The 20,424-nt window shown below is 37.5% G+C and overlaps 1 protein-coding gene across 1 annotated transcript in view; it reads left to right on the top strand.

Annotated features, from left to right (window-relative positions):
* Nucleotides 1–18,542, top strand: part of BTAF1 (B-TFIID TATA-box binding protein associated factor 1) — a 41,941-nt gene extending 23,399 nt beyond the window's left edge. The window contains exons 14-38 of the mRNA XM_071439161.1: nt 245–365; nt 442–546; nt 764–913; nt 1,505–1,647; nt 1,814–1,988; nt 2,462–2,665; nt 3,573–3,999; nt 4,993–5,183; nt 6,113–6,266; nt 6,358–6,467; nt 7,460–7,661; nt 8,067–8,215; nt 10,582–10,734; nt 11,225–11,346; nt 11,548–11,715; nt 11,902–11,979; nt 12,060–12,189; nt 12,853–12,994; nt 13,158–13,288; nt 13,714–13,839; nt 14,577–14,729; nt 15,105–15,316; nt 15,477–15,636; nt 16,211–16,381; nt 16,619–18,542. Coding sequence (XP_071295262.1) covers nt 245–365; nt 442–546; nt 764–913; nt 1,505–1,647; nt 1,814–1,988; nt 2,462–2,665; nt 3,573–3,999; nt 4,993–5,183; nt 6,113–6,266; nt 6,358–6,467; nt 7,460–7,661; nt 8,067–8,215; nt 10,582–10,734; nt 11,225–11,346; nt 11,548–11,715; nt 11,902–11,979; nt 12,060–12,189; nt 12,853–12,994; nt 13,158–13,288; nt 13,714–13,839; nt 14,577–14,729; nt 15,105–15,316; nt 15,477–15,636; nt 16,211–16,381; nt 16,619–16,765 — 4,024 coding nt within the window. The 3' untranslated portion in view covers nt 16,766–18,542. The remainder of the gene's footprint in view (nt 1–244; nt 366–441; nt 547–763; nt 914–1,504; nt 1,648–1,813; nt 1,989–2,461; nt 2,666–3,572; nt 4,000–4,992; nt 5,184–6,112; nt 6,267–6,357; nt 6,468–7,459; nt 7,662–8,066; nt 8,216–10,581; nt 10,735–11,224; nt 11,347–11,547; nt 11,716–11,901; nt 11,980–12,059; nt 12,190–12,852; nt 12,995–13,157; nt 13,289–13,713; nt 13,840–14,576; nt 14,730–15,104; nt 15,317–15,476; nt 15,637–16,210; nt 16,382–16,618) is intronic.
* Nucleotides 18,543–20,424: the final 1,882 nt, after the last annotated feature.

Genomic DNA, 20,424 nt, shown 5'->3' with positions numbered 1-20,424 from the left:
TTTTACAGACCCAAATCAGTATTTTCCTGAAAAAGGATAGCAACTCAAACTACTTTAAATGTGTAAGCTGTAGTAATTTAATCCTTCACTTAAAATCCCCAAGTATATGAAATACTTTCTTTTCTTAAAGAAAGTATTTTATTTTCTTCTCTTGGATAAAATGAGAATAAACAAAATGAACTTAGCTTTGTGTGTATGTATGTTTTTATCCGTGACACTGCTTCTACCTCTCCCTCTCCTGTAGTATTCAGCAATCCCTGACAGTTTTGGTCCCACGTGTGTGGCCATTCTTGCACCACACGATATCTTCTGTGCGGAAAGCAGCACTGGAAACATTATTCACACTGTTGTCTACCCAAGACCAGGTAAGAATTAGAGTTATTAATGTCTTACTGTGATGCATATTGGAATATACTTGGTCATATGATTTCCTTGTTTCAGAGTTCTTCAACATGGCTGACTCCAATTCTGCAAGACATGTTGAGGCACATATTTCAGTTTTGTATCTTAGAAAGCAACCAAGAAATTCTGGATCTTATTCACAAGGTATTTGCATGACTTCTCCTGGATATAGTGCTTGTGTATCCCACTCTTTCAAATCCTCTGTACTTTGTGCAGATGAAGAATAGTGTGCTAATGTTAAATACTTCAATGCTTTACTGTAGAGTGGATGAGAGAGTTCCTGCAGTTTCTCAGCATGTGTATGATCTTATGTAGACCAGGTACAAATTTGTCATGATTTCTATTGTGATTCTTTCCCAAGGTGTGGCTGGAACTGTTAAACAAGGCATCTGTACAGTATGTTGTTGCAGCTGCTTGTCCATGGATGGGAGCCTGGCTCTGCTTAATGATGCAGCCATCTCATTTGCCCATTGACTTAAACATGTTGCTAGAAGTAAAAACCAGGTCCAAAGTAAGTTAAATGTGGTCTCACTGTCTGTTCTGAGGAAAGTAGGAAATTGCTTAGCTGTATATCAAACACGTTCTAAGGGTGTTAGAGGGGGAGTGGTGGTGCCTTTCTGTAGTTCTAAATGTAAACTGTCTTACAAGCCTCAATTCTGTAGAGCAAAAGGTTTCTTGTCAGGTTATCCATGAAGAATTAAGTTCTGCTGTGTAGTGTTCTCTGTGTAGATACTCAAGAAGTCCTTATTTACATGGCTCTAGAGCCATCTGTTTGCAGGACCGAGTTAAATCCAGAAGCATTGTGTTGTTTCTGAAAAGATGCTGAGAGAGGTTTCCTTTTTCCTCTGTGTGTTTATCAGCTGTATGTCAAGTATTAGCCTTAATATTATAGTGAAGGAATGTAGCATACGTTTAACAGGACTACAGAATGATGACTACAGAGATGATTTCCAAGTATTGACTGCTTTAAGAAATCTCTTACACAAGAAGTGTTCTGTCTTAGTCCAACTTTTTCATGGTGTGATGATTATTTGTACTGTTATGGAATATGAATTTATCTTTTCATTACAAACACCTTTTCAGCCTTTCCTTTATTCCACAGGAAAAAGCAGGTGCTAAACTGCGTCAAGGTCAAATCCAGAACAAGGAAGTGATTCAGGAATACATTGCTGGGGCAGACAGCATTGCAGAAGATCCAGCAACGAGGGACTACGTTGTCATGCGTGCTCGGATGATGGCAGCAAAGTCAGTTTACTGGAAATATGAAAAAAATACTTAAAAGCAATGTATTTTTTTCATAAAATATAGTGGTTTTGCCAAAATCTAATTTTCATTTTTGCATCTTCACGTTGAATCATTGATGGCAGAGTAATTATGACACTGAAGTGACTGTTCTTTTTCATCTTGTCAGGTTGCTGGGAGCACTTTGTTGCTGCATTTGTGACCCAGGTGTAAATACTGTTACTCAAGAAATAAAGCCAGCTGAATCATTAGCTCAGCTACTGCTCTTCCACTTGAATTCTAAGTCTGCCTTGCAGAGGATTAGTGTTGCGTTAGTAATCTGTGAGTGGGCAGCCTTGCAAAAGGTAGGATGTTTCTGCAGCAAAAATATATTTTACTTACTATCTCAATCCACTGCTTGTTGTGTGGTACTTAGCTTGAAATAAGATTTCAGTAGGTAAGCTAAAATGGTGTTTATACATCTAAATACCAAAATCTTGATCGTTAGACAGTGCAGGAATACAGGACTCAGTAGATAAATGCCAGCTGTCAGAACGATGAATCAGTAAATATGCTCACATTTTTTCTACAAATAAATCTATTCTCAAGATGCCTTTATCTAAGGTCAGTGATTCCTTTTAAGATGACTGTCTTTTATCTGCTCACTATCATTTCTAGTGGCAGACTTTTTGTTCCTAATCCTTTATCTTTAATATTCTGGTTTATGAGTGTTAATAGTCCCTCTGGAAATGGATTTTTGTAGCTAGATTGAGCTGCCCAAGACTGAACAAAGAAACTGTGATTATTCAGAAATGCAAATTGTGTTTTTCTGTTACAGGAATGTACAACTGTGGCTATTTGTGTTCAACCTCGTTTACTTGGGGTCCTTTCTGAACATCTCTATTATGATGAAATTGCTGTTCCTTTTACACGAATGCAAAACGAATGTAAACAACTCATCTCGTTGCTAGCTGATTCTCACATTGACATTGGAAACAGAGTAAACTGCAGTGTATTTACAATAGATCAAGCTAATGAGCTGGTAAGTAGAGGCATGCCTGCCTTTCCTCCCAATCTGTTCTTGTCTTGAAATACACCTTCAGCATAATTATTACATTCACAGTAGCTTGCAGAAATAATGTGGTGACCTTTGCATATCTCATGAAAAAAAATGTGTAAAGATTCTTGCTGTTTCCCCTGAGGTGTGTTTACAGTCTGACAAAAATCAAGTGCAATGCAAGGTACATACTTAATGGGAGAATAAAACTGAGTGTTCTGATCCCAGGTGTGGATTCACTATTGAAATCTATGCATAAGTAAACAAAGCAGACTTCAAAACCATTGTCAGAAGACTTGTAAATAGACCATGTAAATTCTAGATCTTTTTCCCCACCTTGCCCCTGACCTTTTAATCTGCTTTTAATCTTTTTCCAGTGAAAGATTTAGGCAACAATAGTCAACCACCTATGAGTGCGGAAGGATATGGAAGGTCCTGCAACTACTTTGCTGTGCTTTTTTCTTAGATTTTTATCCCAGTCTCTTTCCTCAAAAGAAAGTCAGCTGAGAAGCGATTTGTTCATGTACAGGATCTTGCACATCCTTTCTGGATTGTTGTAGTCACATTCTACTTTGCTTATCTGTCACATGCTTAAATATTTCCAGAATATCTGGGTAGAACCCGTGGGATATGGGACAATCTAAATTTGCAGGAGCACATAAACTGCTCTTGTAGCTTTGGGAATCTAGACTTTAAATGTCTATGATATACCTAATTTTCTCTTTGATCTGCAGTTCAGGATTCCCAGAAATACATTTTGGAGCATTTCCTGTTATTTACTGGGAAATGGAGATGGTGATATGTGGTCAAGTGACTCATGTTGTGCCATGAGGATATCCTGTTTTACAGTCAATGAAACAGATTTCTAATTCCTTCTTTTCCTTTCTCTTAGGTTACTTCTGTTTTCAATGAGGTGACATCATCCTTTACTTTGAATCCTAAAGTTCTGCAACAGTTGGACAGTAAAAGGCAGCAAGTCCAAATGACTGTTACAGAAACAAATCAGGAATGGCAAGTGTTGCATCTGCGAGTCCATACCTTTGCTGCATGTGCAGTTGTGAACTTGCAGCAACTTCCAGAAAAACTAAATCCTGTTATAAAACCCTTAATGGAAGCTATCAAAAAAGAAGAGAATACACTCATACAAAACTATGTGGCTTCATGTATAGCAAAGTTACTTCAGCAGTGTACAACCAGGTCTCCTTGTCCCAACTCCAAGATTATAAAAAATCTTTGCAATTCCCTGTGTGTGGATCCACATCTTACCCCACTGGCATCATGTCCTGCACAGCCTCAGAGTAGCCATGAAAACTCAAAAGGTAGGACAACTAAGACTGCCAGGATTCTTAATATGTCTGTGCTTATTTCTGAGCTGATGAAATGAGTACTTGAATGAGGCTTGTTTTCACTGATTTTTAAAATGCCAGCATCTGAGTATTTATTAATAATGATTTCATTTAGATATTTTAAACTGTGTGCAACTGATGTGCATTTTTTTATAGCTATATAGATGTATAAAATACTTTCATTCCAATTTCCAGGTATGGACTCTGGTTAATATCTAGTTCTGATGACATTTCACTTACAGATGTATTGAGTAAAAATGGAAATTAAAGCAGCCTGTCAAAAATGTGTGGCTTGTGTTACATTCCATGGGCTAATCATAAGATAAAAAGATGAGGAGGTTCAGAATTAATAAAATAATCCTATGCATGCAATGGTCATGAATTTTTTTAAATGGCTGTCCATTATTGAAAATGTATGGATTGAATGAACCCAGATTAACCCAATTAAGATCTTAATACTTTCAAACATTCTAACCTCCTTTAAGATTTGACCATTGTATGTTTTACTCCTTCTTAATGAATGTGTCCTCCTTTATCTCAGAGTAGAATAACATTCACATCTGATTGAAAATGAAGCTCTCTAGTATAAATGGAAACATCAACAAATGCAAAGATACTGATGATACTTTTATTGTATCATGACAGAAGTATTGAATGGTTTTAAAGGACCCAGAACATCAATTGGTTGGAACTTTAGAACATAATGTGTTCACAGGTAACATACATATTACCTGTGCTTCTTGCTGAATTATAATTTCTGGCAGTTTGCACACTTCTCATCCAGAGTATGTAGTGTTGTCCTAGCACAGTAGCTGTTTGTACTAAAGTTCCATCGTCCTCAAGAGTGGAAAAAATTAGGGGATTTTTAAAGCACAATCAGCAGATGACTTGTAGGTAGCTCTCACTTCCCTCTATGTGTTAAACTACAGCTTAAAGTGTTGTCAGCTGTTCTCCCTTTTCTTTTAGGGCCCAACTCTGATAAAGATGGGATGCAGCACACAGTTACTAAGCACAGGGGAATAATTACACTGTACAGACATCAGAAAGCTGCTTTTGCCATCACAAGTCGGCGAGGTCCTACTCCAAAAGCTCCAAAAGCCCCTATTGCAGATCTCCCCACAGGCAGCAGTGGAAGCATTCCTACAGAACTTGATGAGGTACATTTCAAAAGCTTGAATTTGCCACTTCACATCCGCCCCTTCTTTCCATTACTTCGAATTCACTGGAGTTGATACCTTTGTAGTAGGGATGGCAGGGGTTTTGCATCACAAAACAGGAAGTTTTGTGATGCAAGTAGCTTATGTTTGATGTTTTAAATGTTTGTCATTAAGAACATTAATAACTCCTGAAATGTTGTATTTACTATAGAATATGAATATCAGTATAAGTTCATGGAGATGGATTTCCACAATGGGTGGAACAAACACAAGATGACACAAACTGTGTCCTGCCCATGTTAGTGTTGGTCCATCTCAATGCCTGGTGGATACCTCTGAAGCATTAAAACCAGCAATTGAAATATGATTGTGTAAAACAGCATGTCTGTGTGACTTCCATACTTGGTGTCCTAAACTCTTCCCTTTTATTAATTTCAAACTTCAGCATGTTTTAATGAGGTTCTAGGCAGGATTGTGAACTCCTAAACAGTGTTGTGGATTTTATTCTCAATTATTAATGTTTTCTATTAATTCTGCTTGCCAGAGAGAGCAAGAAAGGGGGATAAATAACAAACCAAGTATTGTAAGTTTTCTAGTAAGTACTGTTCTTGGTATCACTGTATTGGCCATATCTGAGGTTCTGGAACCAGAACCACTTGGAAACATCTTGTTGAAATGGACCGGTACCAGCAAAGGCCAAATCTCAAATTTATGGACTTTAAATAATTGGCTGTGAAAGAATTTTTGTTTTTTTACACGTGTATAAAGAATAAAGGAATTTACTCAGGAAAAAATCTGTTGGTGAATGTGTTGTAGGTAGGTATAAACACAATCAGAATTGAATGCCTATGTAATGAGAGGTCACCCTTGACAATAATTGTTATTAAATGTATCTAACCTTGCTACTTTGTTGAATTGTTTAATTCTAGGCTCAGAAACCTTATGTTGTACAGAGAAGAGGAGCTGAATTTGCCTTATCTACTATAGCTAAACATTTTGGTGCTGAAATGGCAACGGGATTGCCACATCTCTGGGATGCTATGGTTGGTTCGTTAAGGAACAACATTCACATAAATAATTTTGGTAATTGCACTTCTGATTTAAGCTGGGGAAGGGTGGCAGGCTGGAGTCAGTATGTCAGTCTGAAACTGAGCACCTTTTCTGTTTTTACCAGATCGAAAGTTGTTACTGGAAAAAGGAGATGCTCCTGCCCAGGAGCTGGTGAATTCCTTGCAGGTTTTTGAAACAACAGCAGCTTCAATGGACGCTCAGCTACATCCCCTGGTAATCAGCTTTTGCATGAAACACTTCAGTCTCTTTATTGCTGTTTAAGTCTTTATTGTGTCTTGTTGTGTTACACTGCAATCAGCATCTCTGCTCTGCTTTATTCTAACTCTGTATTTCCTAGACCTGGAGAACAGACTGGTAATATGATGCCTTCTGTTTGTTATCAAAGTGCAGATTAAAATGTGGTTCTGTAGCACTGTGTGGCTGACTGAAAGACTTTTTTAATATGTGCCTTTTATGTATATATACATAAATGCGGTATGTAGTGATTGTGTAAATTTGTTTTGGTGGTGCTAATACTGTATGCAGTTTAAAAGAAATTTGTAGAATGTCAGAGAGGCTGAACTTGGTTCATCAAAGCTAGTACTTAGGGACTTGCACACTAGGAAAAACCTGACCATCTGTTTAGGTATCCAATACAAAGGCATATCTGCACTGATTAAAAGGAAGACACATACACACACCAAAGACATAGATGTATACCCTGCTGGGGAGATGCAGATTTCCTTCTGGTTGTCCTCCTTGTCACACAGAATTATTGAGATTCCCAACATGAGTAATTAATCTGCCTAAACACAAAGGGAATGAGTCCAGGACAAATTTGCTAGCTGGAAGGAATTCTTAAATCTGTATTTAAGAAGTAATTATTTTCTCTTTAATAAAAAAATTCTGGGTATTTAGTACTATATTTTCAGTGTGAAACACTTCCTTGTTAACTAAGGGCTTAATTAATTTTGGTTTTGACTGAAATGCTGAATATTTTGTCACTCTGAATTTTGTCTGTATTGGGGAGTAATACATGTTCAAAGTTCCAATTGCCTTTTTCTTCTGAAATAATTTTTTCATTTTAAACAATTATATCTTGCAAAGGAGCCATTCCAAGCATTCTTAAATGACTTTAAAAGACTCTGTAGTTAAAAAAAAAAAACCACTAATTCTTTTATAATTCATATTAACCTTTACTCTCTGCACCTTTCTCTTTTGTTCAGTTAATACAGCATTTGCCTCATCTTTACATGTGCCTTCAACATCCCAGCACTGCTGTGAGACACATGGCTTCCCGTTGTGTGGGTGTTATGAGCAAAATAGCAACCATGGAAACAATGAATATCTTTCTAGAGAAAGTTCTACCGTGGCTGGGAGCAATAGATGACAACACCAAACAAGAGGGTGCAATTGAAGCACTTGCATGTATCCTTTGCTTGGGTATTCAAAAATGCAGAAAATCCTTTGTTGTTTCACTTGGGTGAACAAAAAAAGTTGCCTGAAAAAAATGGGAGGAGGAATGAAATAAAATACTAAGCTGGTTTTTGTTCTGTGGAAAGAAACAGAAGAAAGTTTAATTTACATTGCCCATATTTTATCTGCCATGTGACCTTTTGGTGGAGGTAATTCGGTTTCTCAAACCATGCACTTTGCTGGTTAAATGTAATTGGGTAGATCAGATTTCCCTGCTTCTGCATTGCTTTGTTACTAGAAATTTCATTCACCTGAGTGTAACAATTAATGACTCTTACTGAGTGTGAAATCTCCTGGGTGTATATTTGTCAGAGAAACCCGAACTATTAAAAACTATTTCCTTAATGAGCACTCCAGGTGTAATGGAGCAGCTGGATGTTGGTATTGTTCCATACATTGTTCTTCTGGTGGTTCCAGTTCTGGGTAGAATGAGTGATCAGACAAACAGTGTACGTTTTATGGCCACTCAGTGCTTTGCCACACTGATTAGGCTGATGCCTCTTGAGGTAAGCTCCAGCTGTAAGTATATGGATATGTGAGCTGTCCTGCGTCCACTCTCACCAGCTGCAAAGTCCAGGCTTCTGGCTTATTAAATGCTGAATGAGTAATGCTGGTTTTATAGGTGTTGAGTCCGTATCAAATAATAGAAGATGTGCCCTTTAAAATGAGCAAAATTGGACCCTGTGTTAGCAATTTTCTAATTTAATGTTAAAATAAAATTTCTCTTTATAAGAAGCTCATGCCAGCTGTATACACAAAATTAAATGGTAGATTTATTAATTTTGTGTGTAATGCTGCTTTTCTTAGCTTGGGTTTAAAAGCTTTAGGCATTCTGTGTGCACTCTCCTTAGGTATGTGTGTTGCTAAGTATGTTGTCAAGAGAAATGCACAAAAGCAGTACTGATTTAAAAGCAAAATCAAAAATAACAGTAATAGAAATAATGTGGGGATAAGTAGGGTCACTTATTACTAGTTTCTAAAATCAAAAAGCTCCACCCTACATATATAGGTAAAATATTGTATATTATGATGAAGTAGTGCTTAATCAGTACAGATCTGCTTCAGTCTTTCATTCCTGCTACAACTTGCATAGCTCAGACAACTTCTGATGTTGTGCATCAAGGACTACAACGCTTCTAAGGAACTTAATGTGACCACCAGATGGTAATAGAAAACAGTTTAGAATTTCCACAGCAATAATGAAAAGCAATTGTCAGCTTAATGCATTTTTTATTCTGTCACTTTTTAATTTAGCACAATAGAACCTCAGAATATGATAACTAGTGATCTGCCTTAACAGGAGCACACTTACTGTGTGTGCTTACACTGAGATGTTCAACTGGTTGAAAGGGAGCAAAGAACTTACTTTCTAGCATGCTCATTGCAGTGCCATTTGCACCAGGCCCTCTTCATATGCATCCTAAACACAGTCCTGTGGAATACAGGTAGCTTAGGGCCTGGGGGACGGTTAAAGCTATTTTAATAAAGTTTAGTGAGAATCTCTCAAAATGTACTGTACTTGTTTTATTAATTGCATGCATATGCATGATCACTTCATATTTGTTTTCCATAGTTATGGAAGAAGTGCCTTCAAATTTCCCTTTCTGGTTAAGTTCAGTATCAGATACTGAACTATATTAAATATGTGAGCATAGAGTGAAGCAGATTAATAGTGAGAGAAAATACTCATATTGTCATGGAACAGTATTTTATTTAACAATAAATAAATAGCATTAAGTCAATTGGGGCAACTTAACTATGCTCTGTTTTCTGCATCTTTATGCTCAAATTGAATATTCTTGCAACCATAAAAATGAAAGTATTACTGAGAGAAGGATTGTAAGATAAATGGTTCAACTTGATCAAACTTGTATTGATAGGCAATTCTGCTGCAAGCATATTTGAACCAAATTACCTGCCACAGTGTTCATACTGCCACAGTGTTCATACTGTAGGCAGAGCATTGAACAAAGAGGCTGCTGTCTCTGTGTATGAGTGTATTTAAATATCCTGTGGGGCAGTACTAACATCCCCCTTCCTTACTAACCACATACATGGTGGCAATATTTGGTAGAGGGTGTTTTTAGTCAGGAGCCCTCTGTAAGTGTTTAGTAAGATGGGGTTTGAAGTAAAGCTGACTAAATGGAAGAGGATGAAGAGGATGGAAGAAGCCCAGAAAAATGGGATGACAGATGTGATGGTGGGAAAATGGCAGTGCCTCTGCTGCTGCTGTATGTTATTTGCAAGCAAGAATGAGTATATTTGGCCCCCAAATGCCTTCTTTGGGCTTCTGGCCTGGTATGGGGAATACCTAGGAAGTAAAGGTCTGCTGTTACAGACCTAGAGGGGTTCAGGTTTTGTTTTTTTTTCTCCCAACAGTTTCCAACTGTTTGAATTCATCCTGTGGGTTTCAGTATCACTTTAGATCTAATTCTGCTAAGTAGGAGAAAAATCCATCAAACTTTGGATGGTAGCTTGTGGCTCAAGAGGAGTGGGTGTCATAGGATTCTCTAGCCAGCCAGATAAACCCTCTGATTAGAGGTAGAATAGCTCAGTCTTTGTAGAATCTTAGCAGCTTGACCAGAATTTTCTATCTCTTGTGTAATTTTTATCAATCTTTTCAAAGTGTCCTTTTGGGGCAGGATTTGTCTCTTGAACCTTGCAACCCTGCATGTGTTGACCTGCAAGTAATCAAACAAGTATAGCTAAATATAGTATTTAAATTTTGAGTTTAGAATCATACAGTTGAGAAGATTGCACATCTTTACTGTGTGTTCAAAATGTCTGAGTAATACGAGGTTTAAGTTCTTCTCCTCTGTGTGGCAGTTTAGTCCTGCAGCCCTTACATGACTGCTTTAAAATGTTACCCTAGGCTGGTATACCAGACCCACCAAACATGTCTGAAGAATTAATCAGGATGAAGGCTAAAGAACGTCACTTTCTGGAGCAATTACTGGATGGAAAAAAACTGGAAAACTATGAAATTCCAGTACCAATCAAAGCAGAGCTCAGAAAATACCAGCAGGTAACAGCTTATACTTTTATTTTTCAAGTTCCAGTCTGATACGGTTTCATGGGATAGTAGGAGTTGTTCAGATACATTTTTCTTGTGAATTTTTTGAGTGTTTGGTTTCTGCTGTACAGTGTGTATTTTGGACTCTGGGTATGGAAGAACAAATGAAGTAATGCGTCCTTCTTACACTGTTCTAGTGATATTTTTCCCCTTCCTGGATTTTGCCTTTTTTTCTGGGAATGGTCAGTGGGCTGTGCCTTGCTAACACTGACTGTGGCAGCCCAGCACTGCAAAGTACCATTTGGGTGTTACCATTTGGGTGTTTGTTTTTCCCTTTATTCCCCCTGCTTTTAGTGAATGGGCTGTAGGGGATGCAATGGGCTGGTGGGGAACCAGCTCCTCGTTTGGCAGCACTGGGTCACTGAACATATGGATGTGTGAACTGAAGCTCAAATAGCAAAAAGCCAGGTTTTATTGAGTCACTCTCCTTTTCTGATTTCAGGATGGAGTGAACTGGCTTGCATTTCTCAATAAATACAAACTTCATGGAATTCTTTGTGATGACATGGGTTTGGGAAAAACTTTACAATCCATTTGCATTCTTGCAGGTGATCATTGCCTCAGGTAAGTTTAAACAAATCACATTTTGTCTTAGACTTTAATGATAAATCTTGTGTGATAATGAATCTGGACATAGTCCTGAGCAACTGTGGGTGCCTGTGCTTGGATAGGGGATTTGGACCAGGTGGACTCCACAGATCCTTTCTCACCTCAACTCTTCTGTGAAAAACAATTTTTTTAAACTCTTATTTTATATTCTTCAAGGGCTCAGGAATATGCAAGAACAAAACTGGTGGACAGTGTTCCTCTTCCCTCCTTGGTGGTGTGTCCTCCTACACTCACAGGACACTGGGTGGATGAAGTGGGCAAATTTTGCTCAAAAGAATATCTTAATCCATTGCACTATACAGGACCTCCTACTGAGAGAGCAAGGTAACCCATCTTGCACTTTAACTGGTTTACAGTAAAATATCACACATGGAATTTTTCAATTTACTTTACTACTACTGAAGCATAGTTTGTGGGCATGGGAACATTTGTGGTGGTATCCTTAAAGGCTGAAATAATAACAACATGTAAGGAACGCTTCAATTAACTCCTCTTTTTTTTTTTTTAAAGATTGCAACACCAGGTGAAAAGACACAATCTCATAGTGGCTTCATATGATGTTGTAAGAAATGACATCGACTTCTTCAGGTAAGAATTGGCTTGTTTTCTGAGGTTTTTAATAGCTTAGAATTTTAAATGCTACTTAAGTCTGTGTTCTTCTTTTCCAGAAATATTAAGTTTAATTACTGCATTCTTGATGAAGGCCATGTAATAAAAAATGGAAAAACAAAGCTGTCAAAAGCAGTAAAACAGCTGACTGCTAATTACAGGATAATTCTTTCTGGGACACCAATCCAGGTAATTGATTTTCTATTTTGGATGAATAGTGGAAAACAAACAAGATAGGTCTGTCTTGCACTCAGCTTTATTGTACCTTTTAACAATCATCTTGTTCAAAGTATACATTGTAAAACAGCTTTTCATTTCGAAATTCTCAAAACATCATCTTTCCCTTTCCTGGTATACCTGTGTATAGGGGAATGAATGCAAGTTTTGTGGTATTAATGGAGTTCAAAAGTTGGCAGCAAGACTTTCTCTACCACTTCCTCTTTAAGTGTTGGATAAGGAAGTGACCATTCCCATATGCCTCAAGTAAAATTAGCAGGAAACTCAATTCTAAGATATCCAGATTTTGAACTTTGTCCGAATGACTTGGCTGTGCTGTATCTGTCTCACCCAGGAGTAAGACCACTGGCATATCCTGGGTTTTGTTAATCAGGAAAACTCTGGATGTGGCTTAAGGCACTGGACACAGTGGGAAGTCCATTTATACATTCAGGTGCATGCAGAGGTATTTCTGTTACTCAGATGGATGAAAGAGCCACCAAGCTCCAGGAGCTTGGGACTGGGTTGTAGTGTGAAGTTTGCAGAGTTTTAAATATGTATGGAAATATTTTCTGATACCTTGCAACAACTTATTACTCATGAAAATAATTTATGAAATGTTTCTCTTATGTGCAGAACAACGTGTTGGAGTTGTGGTCGTTGTTTGACTTCCTAATGCCAGGATTCCTGGGCACTGAGCGCCAGTTTGCAGCTCGTTACGGCAAACCAATCCTGGCAAGCAGAGATGCCCGCAGCTCCAGCCGAGAACAAGAGGCTGGTAAGGATCAAATGTTTCATCTTTGGGTTTTTGTTTTAGCCTTTTAAATGAGATCTGCTAAAGAAAAGAAGTGTGGTTATTTCTAACATCAGAGATTGAGGGGGAGCTGAATGGTTTGAAAAATGTATTTCTTCTAAAACACTGCTGCTGTTGCCCTCATTAGGGGTACTTGCAATGGAAGCTCTGCACCGCCAAGTCCTGCCATTCCTGCTAAGGAGAATGAAAGAGGATGTGCTGCAAGATCTTCCACCCAAAATTATTCAAGATTATTACTGTATTCTCAGTCCTCTACAGGTATGCTTAAAAAGTGGCTGAAAGTTTATTTTTCAGCAGAGTTAAGACCACAAAGGCATGAAATCTGTATTCCTGTGTCAATTTGATATCAGCCCTGGCAGTCTCTGGATGTACTAAAAGAATTTTGCAGTATGTGTTTAAAGCACTAATTCCAGTCCTGTATTAATAGCGTGTTTCTTGAGTTTAATTTTGGGCATTGTTCAGGAACAACATGTAGGCATCTGCAGATTGTTTTTCAATAACCCTTTCCAAGTTGAAAGAAAATAAATGGCAAGAGATTCTGTTTATCTTCTGTTTAGTTTATCTTCTGTTACATATGAAATAGCTTTCTTGATGTATGATAATTCTGAATTTTAACTTGAAACTAAACTCTGAATAGAACTATCTTCTGTCAGAAAAAACTCATTCTCTTGTCTGGTCTGCAGGTTCAGCTTTATGAAGATTTTGCCAAGTCTCGTGCCAAATGTGATATTGATGAAACAGTTTCTTCAATTTCACTGAATGAAGAAACTGAAAAACCAAAGCTTAAATCTACAGGTCACGTATTTCAGGTACAGTTTTTTTCAGTAATTTTTATTACCTAGTATATACATTTTTGGTAAATGTATTTATAGGTTTAGTGAAAAATTGAAATAGTAAACTTAGACATTTGTGGTCATCTGATCTAAGCAGAGTATTTATGGCTAGAATGTGAAGTATAGCTATTATGTTTAAATTATGAGTTTGTGTCTTATGATGCATAACATTGCCTCATATTTTTAATGTGATCTGCTCCGTTCTGCTGTTTTGTGGATCTCGTAAAAACTGAGTACTGAGAGAGCAAAACCTCAGAATGAGGGAAGTAATTCTGATTGCATCAGCTCTTACACTTCAACATTGAGATTCTGAAACATGGACAAAATGTTTCCTTAGGGGTAGATCTGAATTTATGAAGGTTCATGATCTTATAGAACTGAAGATCAACTCTTGGTTAATTGGAAACAATTATTCTCAAAGTGCTCCCAAACCCATTTCCTTTATTGCAGACTCAGATCAAGGTGTGGAAAATGGTAATCCTTGCGTTTTTCCAGAAAGAAGGGACCAAGATCACAATGAGTGTAGCAGTGTTTGGATACAATTTGAAATGCAGGTTTTAAATGTGCAACTTTGATGAAAATACACCATAAAGTCCAGATTGTGGAATGTGGCAGAGTGACTCCTGTACTTATAGTTAATGCTGTTAATCCTTTTTCTGTAACTGTGTTTTTGCTTATTATTTCTTTGAACTTCATTTCTTAAATAATTCAAGGCATTGCAGTACTTAAGGAAGCTCTGCAACCATCCAGCATTAGTGCTCACAACCCAACACCCAGAGTACAAGAGAATTACAGAGCAACTTGCAGCTCAGAATTCATCCCTTCGAGACATCCAGCATGCACCTAAGCTGTCTGCTTTGAAACAAGTGAGTAGACATTTGTTGTGCCTTAAATTCCCCTAATGTCTCTGCTGCTGTTACAGTTTAGGATGTTTTATTTAAGCTTTCATCAATAGGAAAACTCTTTTTAATAAAATTAAGTAGTAAATGAAAGGAATGCAAGGGTGTTTCAGGGATATGCCCTATTTTCCCTGGTAATTTAAGAAGGAGGGGGAAACACAATCTTCATGGTGATGATGTCTGTATAACTTGTTGGCATATGAAAAACCTTACTTCTGTTTTTGATACTTCCTTCTGCAGTTTGTTTCTCTAATTTCTACTTTTGATAATCAATGAATGTCAATATTTGTATGAGCTCTACAGTCATTTTAATGACACACTTTAATGTTCTTTTACTTAAAGCTGCTGCTGGATTGTGGTTTGGGGAATGGTGGATCTTCAGAAAGTGGTACAGAAGCAGTTGTGGCCCAGCACAGAGTGCTTATCTTCTGTCAGCTGAAGAGTATGCTGGACATAGTGGAGCACGACCTTCTGAGACCTCAGTTACCTTCAGTTACGTACCTGCGACTGGATGGCAGCATTCCTGCTGGGCAGAGACATTCCATTGTTTCCCGGTATGCCTCATCCCCTCATAACCACTGTGAGGCCAGCTTTGATGAACTGTATTCTTTAGATGGTGCAAAATTGGGTTTTTTGTCTGCCTCAAAGCAGATGAGGTTTATAAATTCTTTATTTAAATGAAACTTACCATACTTAACTTTTTCTGGTATGCAGGTTTAATAATGACCCATCTATAGATGTTCTTTTGCTCACCACTCACGTTGGTGGACTGGGACTTAACTTGACAGGGGCTGACACCGTTGTGTTTGTGGAACATGACTGGAACCCGATGAGAGACCTGCAAGCCATGGATCGGGCACATCGCATTGGGCAGGTGAAAACCTCTTCATTTCCCATAAGGGTGGCTTTTCTCATGCTGAACTTGCTTGAGAGAGTTTGTAATGTATAACAAAGTGACATCTCTGGGTTCCTATCAAGCTTCCATTCATACTTACTTCTTGCAAATATACCAGCTGCTGAAGTGCATACTTCCTTATTCTGCCCCCAACTTGATAAGTCTTCTGTACTTCCTGAGCTGCTGGGGAGAGGCCAGAGAACAATCATCCTTTGGTGGAGGAAGATATAACTCAGGACTGAGACAAGGAACTGAAGGGACAGCCTGCAGGGTTGTCCTTCTCTGGTGCAAGAATGATTGGTGGTAGTCTTCCCCTAGAGCTGTAAAAATCAGTGAATTCTTCCAGAGTACAGAGGCAACTGAAGATGTTTCTACTGTATAGTGGCACAGTCTTGTGCTTTCCATCTAATGTCTGTCAGACTGAGTAGAGTTACTGAAGGGTGGCTCCAATCCAAACTGCTTCTAGACTGTCCATGGTAAACACTAAAAGTTTATGCTTTCCTGAATATCTGAGATGATACTTGTTAGTTAAGTGTGATTTTTTTTCTTTCAGAAACGTGTTGTTAATGTATATCGCCTGATAACCAGGGGAACTCTGGAAGAGAAGATCATGGGTCTTCAAAAGTTCAAAATGAATATTGCAAATACAGTGATCAGCCAAGAAAATGCAAGCCTACAGAGCATGGGAACAGAGCAGCTTCTTGATCTGTTCACTCTCGACAAGGTAAAGAAACAGTTGTACAAATACCTACCAAAAATAGTCAGCTTAGGGAAAAGCTTTGCTTTGAAATGTAAAATTTAATCACACAAATGCTTAAGTTGGACTGATGAATAGTAGACAGCTCTCTGAACAACAGGAGGAAGTGATATTTCCCCAGAAGAATTATGAGACTTGAAGAATTTATTAGATTGTTGGAAATATTATTCTGTATATTAACAGGATTTTTTTTCTTTTGTGAAGGATGGCAAAACTGAAAAAGCAGATACCTCTACCTCTTCTGGGAAAGCATCAATGAAATCAGTACTCGAAAACCTTGGAGAACTATGGGATCAAGAGCAGTATGACACTGAATACAGTCTTGAAAACTTTATGCATTCATTAAAGTAACCACCACATATTTGTAATACAACTGCTGCTAGTTCACATATTTTTCTGCTGATATTCAGCAAACTTCAAAGCATATAGAGTGAACCTTTAGCTTAATGTGTAAATAGACTTACTGAAAGAAGAATCTTCAAAAGACTGGCATGAAGTAGTGTCAGCTGTTTCACTGGGAAGTTACTCTGTCTTAAACGTTTGCACTGTATAAAAACTTTAAATGTAAACATTGTGAGGTGGTTCGAATTTTACTTGTTCTGAACAGCTGCAAATTCTTACTTGGTAGAAGAATTAAAACATAGCAGGTTTTACATCTGTTAACAAGTGTGACTTGTGTTTGCAGTCAAGTCCACCATTATTTCTTTCTGTATCTATAATAGTTTTGTACAGTTGTTTCAGTGAGTACTTCAGGTTGTTCAGTGTACATTTTTCTTTTAAACACAACTTGCTTTTATGGTATATTTAAAAAGCAATTTTCAACTTAAGCTTTCATTCAGATCATTTCAGGAGTTATATCACCAGAGGCAAAGCCTAGAAGCCTTGAAAGTATTGAAGAATGGAATGGCACTAGGCCTGTGCACCCACCTTTGTATATTGACTATATATATATATATCATGCTCTTCAGTCTTTTGACACCATCTTGTGAGAACAGCTGACTTGAACTTTTTAATGTAATGAGCTCTATTGAATACAGGTAATGGCCTATTTGAGGCCATGTTTGCATCCTGTTAGCAGGGGTGTACTTTTTTAATTTATCTATAAGGCTAGAATATAGCCACTTTGAGAGATGCATGTATTCCATATGTTTCAATCCTATATATTTTTTGTAACTAAAAGAAGAAATTAAATATACAGACAGACGTTTTCCAGAAGTAGATTTTACACTGTCTAGGATTCTAAAATCCATGCTAAAAGTGACTGTGTACTAAACCAATGCATGATTTAAAGCTTCTTAAAGGAATAGGGAGGACTTTTTTTCTTTAGGAGAAAATATACATAGAAGTACCTACATTCAGTTTGAGGTAATTGAATAGTTAAAGTTGTGTAACAAAGATAGTAAAAGACTTTAATAGCAGTGAGTGAGAATAATATGGCTGTATGTTATGCAGCTTTTTATAAAAAAGGGAGGCAGTATAAAAGTGTGTTTCTAGATGTGCATATGTACCAGTATATGCACTTTTTTATAAATATTAAGTTATAGATAACTTACAGCAGTTGTCTGAATACATAGAATATATGTATAAATATAAAACCTAAGGTTTATAGCTTGCTGTGTGCTTAAGCATCAGAGCTTAAAAACCACCAGAGACCTCAACTATTGTAAAATAAGATTGTTTTAAAACTATATAAATCAAGACAGTTCTATAGCATTGGAGAAGAATTAATGTCACATTTCAGTAGTTATGAACTGCCAGATTGTAACTAAATTAGCATTCCATGAAAATAAAACAAACTGGGAATATATAAGTTGCATGTTGGGTTTGTCCATGTTTAGTTTTGTTTCTCCAGGGAAGACTTATCTGGCTATAAAAAAAACCTAATGCTTTTGGAAATTACAGCTGGATTATGAGTGTTACATTGGTTAATTTCAACCTTCAGACCATTTCTGTTGTGCTTTCAGCTGATGATCCAAGCAGGGGAGACAAGATGGGTCTTGGTGGTGTTTGCAGAGAAGTTACAATGCTGGAATAATGCGTACTTGAAGATAACTTGGTGCAGTAATTTGGTGATAGTGCCTAGAAATAACAAGATATTTGAATAAAGAAACTTCTTTAGTGGTAAAAATTGCATGTTTTTCTTCAAGAGTTTTATTAGGTGCAGTGATAAGAAACTTTGGGTTCTGTTGGGAAAGAAATAGCCTAGGACTTTTTTAAGCCATTTATTTGTCACATTGTAGTTGCTATGCAGCCATAATAATTTTAGCGATGGCTCTCTTGGATATCACATCAACAAGACTTCTGCACCTGAAAAACAGGGGAAGGCAGAACCTAGAATAATTGTTTCAAGAATATTATATGTACTGGCTGATGTTAAGTGTTCTGTGAATTAGTGCTTTGAAATGTGACCCAACAGGAACACTGCACCGACTATATAAAAAATCGGATTTTGTTACCTTAATATTTAACAAAAAGCTGTTCTGTGCTTTTCAAACTAGCAGAGCATTTGCCAAGATCTGGCTTGTTTGTGCAGTGTCCTCAGTGCACAAACTGGATTCACTTACAGCGAAACTCCAGCAAGAAATAGTTCTTAGAATGCTTCTAACTGTATTTGATCTCTTTAATGGGTATTCAGCTGGACCAGACCAGGGTCTGGGCTGGAATAGGAAAGTTTATTTATTTCTAGGCTGAAATGAAACCTTCAAATATGTCAGATTCTCAGCACCAGCCGTTTTGCTCTCCAGCTCTGCCCCTAGTACAGGTTGTTACTTGCTAATGAGGATACAGCCTAAGCCTTGACTGACTGCAGGTGGAGTCACTGGAGGCCCAAAGAAACATGAACTGAGTACAACCATGCACAGGCTCAGAATGCTTTGGGTTGGAAGCAACCCTAAAGATCATCCAGTTCCAAAGCCCTTCCATAGGCAGGGTCAAAGTACCTCTGACTGGTTGACCACATTCTGGGCTGGAAGGAATGACTTTCAAACAAGTGTACACATAATGCTGCTTTTCAACCCATCTTAAGGACTGCTTGAAATCCTACTTAAAACTAAATGGAGAACTACCTTCTGCAAACAGGTCTGCATAAACACACCTTCTGCCCTTCTGCTGTGTCTGTTGTACTTAGTTAAACTAAGAATTCAATCTAACAAGTCTTTCTCCATGCATGTTATATTTGGAACTCACTTAGGCAGGAAGCTGCTTGCTTTCTGCAAATTTACTTATAACTATTGCAGGTTTCTAGGTTGTTTTTTTATCCTTCTCCCTGATGCTTTTGTAAGGTTTTTTCCCTAAGTGTACTGAAAGCGAAATTACACTGAAGATCCAAGGTATACATAGTGATTTAGTTTAACTCAAATTAGTTCAAGTTGAGTCTTTTGCTTTAGCCCATTATCTTTACAAATCTTATATTTTACCTTAAGATTACCAGATTTAAAGACAAATGCTTGCATTTGGCATTAGTGGTATCCCCAACTTTCCTACTGTCTTGTGGTTCTGCAGGTTGTAAGGCAAAGAGCACATGTTTCTAATTAAGCCTTAATTCAAGCAGTAGTAGGGCAGCTTTTAGGCCATATTAGAAACTGTGGAAAACTTCTAAGATGAAAACACATTCACATACCAAAGCTTTTATTACCTTGCTTACAAATGGTAAATAATGAAGTGTTAAATCTAGCTTGGTGTGCAGTGTTAATAGAGCTTTGGCACAGGGCAAGTTTTAAAGCTCTTAAGGATGACAGCAGTAACTGACTTGTGCTAAGTTGCTTTGTAATCAAAAGCTAGGAAGATGGAGTTCTTTAAACCAGGCAGAGAGATGCTTTCGAGTAAACATTATTTTTCAAATCACATTCAAGTGAATTACTCTCAAGTTCTCTGAATATAAGGATTTTTATAGAGATGATAATCCATCTAAATTCTTTCAGTGGTCTATTAAAAGACATGACCTTTGACTTTGTGTCAGAAACCCTTTCAGTTGGCTCCTTATCCTCTAGTTGCTTCACTAGTTCTCCAGT

This window comes from Agelaius tricolor, unplaced genomic scaffold (genome assembly GCF_023055355.1).
Source record: "Agelaius tricolor isolate 1412-34295 unplaced genomic scaffold, bAgeTri1.0.p SCAF_13, whole genome shotgun sequence".
Taxonomy (NCBI): Eukaryota; Metazoa; Chordata; class Aves; order Passeriformes; family Icteridae; genus Agelaius; species Agelaius tricolor.
Note: the sequence above shows the minus strand (reverse complement) of the source record. Positions and strands in the feature narration are given on the sequence as shown.